General features: G+C 33.1%; 1 protein-coding gene across 1 annotated transcript; it reads right to left on the reverse strand.

Annotated features, from left to right (window-relative positions):
- Positions 1–2,109: 2,109 nt before the first annotated feature.
- On the reverse strand, positions 2,110–2,643 carry LOC110018651 (putative RING-H2 finger protein ATL21C). The gene has a single exon (XM_020716018.1). The coding sequence runs from the start codon at positions 2,641–2,643 to the stop codon at positions 2,110–2,112; it is 534 nt and encodes a 177-aa protein (XP_020571677.1).
- Between the last annotated feature and the right edge of the window lie 3,925 nt (positions 2,644–6,568).

Raw genomic sequence — 6,568 nt, forward strand, 5'->3', positions numbered from 1 at the left:
AACATTTAAGTTTAGTGAGCCTTAAAGGCTTTTTGGCTCATCATGAAGAAGTTTGTCATGTAAGAGAGTTGAGTTTCGCTTTATTATAATCAAAAAGCAGATTTAATTATTTTTTTGCTTAATATGTATGTATGTATGTGTGTGCGTGTGTGTGTGTGTGTGTGTGTGTGTGTGTGTGTACATGAATTTGGTTGTTCTGCATATCCCGGTCTGTTGGTTGGCATTAATGAGTCATTTGTAAACCCCCTGATGTCAGGGGTTCGAATCACTCTTTGGCGAAGGTCGCTTTATGGAGGAAGGTGCTTGAATTTTTAGACACATTAGAGGTGGTTGGAGACTCATATAATAACCTCTGGCCATTTTATTTAATAAAAAGAAAAAATATGCATGAATTTGGCAGAACTTATATGAAAAGACTAAAAATCACTAGACATGATCTATAGAAGGGAGAATGCACATTTATTTAAAATTATTTGGGTGGTTAAGCTACTAAATAGGGTTAATATTTGGTAGTGAGGAATTCAATTAAGCACAAAAGAGATAAATTTGATAAACTAAAAATATTTAAAACAACGTAAGAAATTTAAGGAGTTCAATACAACAACTTTTATTCACTATTGGGAGAGGGGGTTAAATTCCTTAATTTGAATAAAAAGATAAATTCCAAGTAGCTTACAATTTATTTTAGGGGTGATCGCATACAAGACACCCAAAATATTGCTATTTACAAATCAATTAAGCTCCCTCTTTCATCCATTTTTCAAATTCTCACCTAAATATCAAAGGTCATGATAAAATCCCAACCCATATTTTTCCTTTTTATAAAATTCACAATGATTTGATCATGACACTCGTAAATGCATTTCATAGTTCAAAAAATCAAGAGAACGCTTGATTTGTAAATTATAATGTCTTTTGTGCATTGTATGTGATTTTCTCTTTATTTTATATATCTTAAAAATCTTAAATTTATAAATGACCAAACTTTTATTATAATATTCATTTTCCTCCACTGAAAACTTGAATAATGAGATATTTATATGGTGGAAAAGGTTTTGTCAACTAGCTAATTTGGAGGATATATGAGTAATGGGACATGTGCCTAATGGGCAACAACTTCATCATATGGAGAATATAGAGTTTAGTGTTTGATGGGTTATTGTCCTCAAGATTGATGTTAATTCATTACATGAAGTTATTTTAGGGTTTAGAGAGTCTTTAGGTTGTGCCTAATGGTGCACATGAGAAATGGTCTCATAATATCCTTCAAATAATTAAGCTATGATAATTATTAAAATGCTTGGTCAATATATAACTTAGCCTATTGAGGTGATGGCCTTTGAAAATATTATTTCAACTTTATTAACTAAATGTCAACAACTCCCTCTGCCGCTAATTAGTTTCACCGCATTCGTAAGCCCGCTGATCGAATCTAGAAATTTCAATTTAGTTGGAGCATTTTCACATGTATGCAACTAATTTTTTTTTTCTTGAATTTTTTGTTTTAAATCTCGTGTGTCACCAGTTCTGCAAACCATGAAATTTTTTTATCAATCAATACAAATCTTCCAACATGCAAAAACAAATCGAATAAAAAAATTGCTCTTGCATAATATAACCAATTTGACAAATGACACTGATGATAAAAATGTAATTGTAGAATATAAGAGATTTATTAGATGCTTCCATCCATAATTCATCCTCATTCAAATTCAATTAAAATGAATTTTTTGCATTCCTCAACTTATTTTGAAATGAATCCAACTTTATAATCAATCAATTAAAAAAATTATATTACAATGATTTTAAAATCAATTTTACTCATAATAAAACTAAAAATATTTTCCAAAACATTAGAAGTAATTTACTTTTGAAGGCAGAGAATAAACAGAATTAACAACACTCCGTCACGAAAAGTTGTTGCGTGCGGATACTGCACTTAAATTTTGCCCGCAGTGTTAGATCAGGACAGTAAAAAATTTTAGAATGGGCTCACTCTAATATAAAAAATAAAAAGATGTATTTCAGTTATTCAGATTGGACAACTCACATAAATTTAAGTGTCTTACACTGTAAGCGCCGCTCCATCACCACCCACATCTCCCCAAACTATGTTGAAGCTAGAAGGGTCTGAGATCGACAAACCGGGCATGTAGAATGCCACCGGAACCACATATCAATACAGCCCACGTGGAAGCAGTGCCCGCACTCCGGCAAATATCGAACCGCCTCCCCCTCCTCAAACTCCGACAAACACACCGGACATGTCGTCTCCTCTCCGCCGCCGCCGCCCCCGCCGCCACCGGCGGCGACGGCTGTTTCACCGCCGACTAACTTCAGTTTCTTAAAACTTTGTGCAGGAGCAATCAACTGAGCAGTGGACAAGTCGATGGACAGACTCATGTCGGCTTCTGTTGCTACGGCGGTGGCGGTGAACTCCGGCGACATATCACGGCCTTGCCGCTGGCGATAGATTCTGGAGATGCAGTGGTAAATTGTGACCAAAGCGGCGGTTAGAGAAATGCTGATGAGGAGAAGAAAGACGGAGGAGCGAGAGTTGCGTTGTTCTCTGTCCATGAGATGGGAGGAAGAGTTGGAGAAAAAGCTTCCATTGTTTTTCAACAGTGATGAATTTGGAATCATTTAATCGTCCAGGTGCCGTCCGGAGGATTTGTTTATTTATTTTGTTATTTTTATTGCATGGAAATCTGCCGTTCTGTCGATTTGATTATGTGAACGTGAATTGACCTGCGGGCATGCACGAATCATTAGATTTAATGGATAAAAAAGTATAAAGAACTACGATTAAAGAGGGCCCACGAATAGAAGAATAATGATCTACAGATGAAAGACTAAAGATCCATTAATAGAAGACCAAGGGTCTGTCAGTTAGCAGCATATGGAAAGACATGTCTGACCAGATGCAGCCCCCTTGAACCGGGGTTAGAGGCTGATTGAACGTAGACCATCTGAACTAAAGACCAAGGCCAATTTAGCCAAACAGAGGCACTGACATGTCTCTCACCACAACCCAACTTAAGAAAAGAATTTAGCATTGTTAGATATCTCATATACGCCCTTGAGATTTCTCGTTGGGGCTGAGAGTTGACGATGGTATATTTGCATAGAACATCAGGAAAGTTCGTCTCTTTAAGCAGTGAGCTATCTATTAGATTATGATGATTCACTGTCTGCATAATAGCCTAGCCTTGCTCTGCCGACAGGAGTTCATTTTCCGGGGATTAATAGAAGGCAACTAGACTAAAGTATTGATCGACAAAGCCAAGTCGATCGATCAAGTATTGTTGGCTCGAAGACCATCAAGAGCCGACCAATAACCCCAATTCAATACAATCGGACAAACATGTCTCTCCAAACCATGACCTGCCTGATCTTCGAAGTTCGGGTCATAGGATACCAGAACCACATGACCCATACTCGTGAAATACAAAAATATCATGTAAAGCCCTCAGTAAAGCAAGAACGGATATGCAATTTTATATATTGTACCCCCTCCTCTATAAAAAAAAAATGATCCTTTCTTCAAAAATGACTAATTAAGAATTCAGCTTACTCTTCATTATTGTGCACTTCCCCATTGTGTCTATCTTTGTGATTCACGAAGTATCCCTATAAAAAATATCACCATTTTAGCTTCTAAAATGTAAAGTACACGTGTTAATGCACAAATAAAGTATTATGTATGTAAAAAAATCAAATTTTTGTAAAAAAAAAAAAATGTAAATATTTACAAATTAATATATTAAGAAATGGCGAAATCCCTGAAAATAAATAATTCAAAATTGTCAATTTACCCTAAACATGATAAAGATGATTTGGACATAGGTCAAATTTTTCATAAAAATTAAAAAAAAAATTACATATTTAACACGTAATTCTTATGTTTTTATATATCTAACATCTAAACTTTCATATTTACATTTATCACACTTTATACTGTCATGAACCTTCATATTAAAAGATGTGTTTCAGTTATAGGAAGTTAGTAATTATGGTATTTGAATACATGCTGTTAGATTTGAGTGCTATATATGTAAATATGAAAGTTTATTTGCTAGAAATGTAAATACTTAAGAATTATGTGATATGTATGTAAATTTATAGGTAATAATTAGTTTTAATTAAACTGGACATCACCATGAAACAAATATGTTAACACCACAAGCAATCAAATCGGGCTACAAAAAGACACCAATTATATTTGAAGAATAGTTGATATCTTCAAGACATGATTTAAGGAAAAAATTTCATCTTAAAATTTTTTAGTGCTTAATTAAGATAAAAAATGTGTGTCTCGATGAGACAAATTCAAGTGCAAGTTCATTTCTTTCTAGCAACATTAAAGCACTCAAATATTTAAAAAGTACTATGTAATATAAGGTGGTCACTCAACGTCGTTCGATAAAATGTTTTGAGATTTTGGCTACATTCATCAAAAACCCACACTCAAAAATTATATATAAAGACGCATTTCTTACATGATGGGGACCTAGCTAGACTTGAACTTAAAGCTCAAAAGTTTGAACAACTCTACCCGAGCACCGCTATAAAGTCATTACTCAACTTTCATCTTTCACTTAAACATCACAATCTAGCAACCATTGCCCAACTATGGTCCCCTTAATCATCATCACTTAATTATAGTCTCTAAGCAGTTATCATATAACCACAATCTTTCAACTTTAGTCTCATAATTGTTGTGAATCTATTATAACCTCATGGGCAATATCGTTAATTATCATCACCAACTACAATCTCTTGATCATTATTATCCAACTATGATCTTACAATTATCGTTGCCAAATTTTGATTTTTTAATCATTATCACCTAATTATGCTCTCATAATCATTTCCACTCAACTATGATCTCATGATTAATGTCTCCCAATTAATATATCCTGACTATACTTTCCGATCATCATGTTTTGACTAAAATCTTGAAACTATCGTAGTCCAACTAAAATCTACCATTCACCGCTGTCAAATTATACTCTTCGGACCAACATTGCTCATTTATAGTCCCATGAATAAAATGACCGAACTACAATCTTTCAACCACTATTGTTTAATTGTTGTCTCCTTACAACCATCTCTCAACTAAGATCTTTTGACCAACATCAGCTGATTATGATATTCTGAACATCGTCACCTGATTATACTCTCCTAACCATCACCACTTAGCTGCAATTTTTTAACCACCATCATATGACTATGGTCTCTTGATCAACATTTATTCAAGTTAGTGGTGGCCTTTAATTTTCAACGGTTCGCCTTCAAATTTATTCAAATCAATGGTGACCTTTAATTTTCATAATTTTGTTCTCAAATCTATAGTTTGCCTACGGTTATCTAGAATGCAATATCATGGAGATCTATTAGATTTCTGGAATGATGTTGAGTATTTTATGCAAGCAACATCACGCCTTCTTACTTATCTTTTAGATGGTAGGTTTTGATGTCCACATACAAAATAAAAGAAATTAGACATGGTAAGAAATTAGACATGGTTAATGTCAACATAAGTTAAATTGAATTCATATTGTAGAGAATTTTAACCAAATTATATTTTACTTTCATATGGTGAGTATGAACCACATAGTGATTCTTAGTTGGTGCTTCAACATACTCTACTTCTCCAAATGAGTATGAAACTAGTACTTTTGAAGAAATAATGTCTGAAGTAATAAGAGTTTATTTTTTGCTAGAAAAGTGGAGGTTAAGCAGCGAAACACAAAAGCTCAAAGGCTCTATGAACTATTGAACGCCACACAATTACCATTGTGGGAAGGTGTCATGAGCTTTCTTGAATTGTTTTTGGTTGTTAGAATATCAAGCATCGAAATTGAATATAATGTCTCAAGAATGCTTCAATCAAATTGTAAGAGTAGTAAAAAAATACTAATTTAAAAGAAAAAAATTTAGACTTGTATAAAACCAAAAAATTGGTGTCCAATTTAGCTTTAATAAAAGAAGATAGATTGTTGTGTCAATACTATAAGGATGATTCAACAGAGACTTAATGTAAATCTTGTGGCACTTCAAGATTCAAATCACATAGCCAAAATAAAAAATAAATAAAAAGAATAAAATAAAGTTTCATACAAGTGTGTCTTCTACTTGTCACTCACTGACTTCCTAAAATACTATGTTTTATGCATACCACATTATCTTAATCTGCAGATCAAGCATTATTTGAGACTAAAGTGTAACCAACTTGCATGATATATTTACAGACACACACAAGTAAAGATAGCGGACTCTCATGATTGAATAGGATGAATAAACATCCCAGACTCTCATGATTGAAGAACATGTTTAACATTCTCACATAATAATAATATTCTTATATATTTTTTTATTAATTTTGTATGTTATATTCAAAAAAATGTTAAATTTTATTTTCATTTGAGCTAATTTCAAACTGAATATGAGTTGAACGAGTAATCAATTTCAAATCGAGCTATGCAATGGCTTATAACAGAAAATTGTTATAATTTTAAAAATAAAAGTTTAGATATTATGTATGTAAATACATAAAAATTGTGTG

This window comes from Phalaenopsis equestris, unplaced genomic scaffold, assembly GCF_001263595.1.
Source record: "Phalaenopsis equestris unplaced genomic scaffold, ASM126359v1 Scaffold000030, whole genome shotgun sequence".
NCBI classification, from domain to species: Eukaryota; Viridiplantae; Streptophyta; class Magnoliopsida; order Asparagales; family Orchidaceae; genus Phalaenopsis; species Phalaenopsis equestris.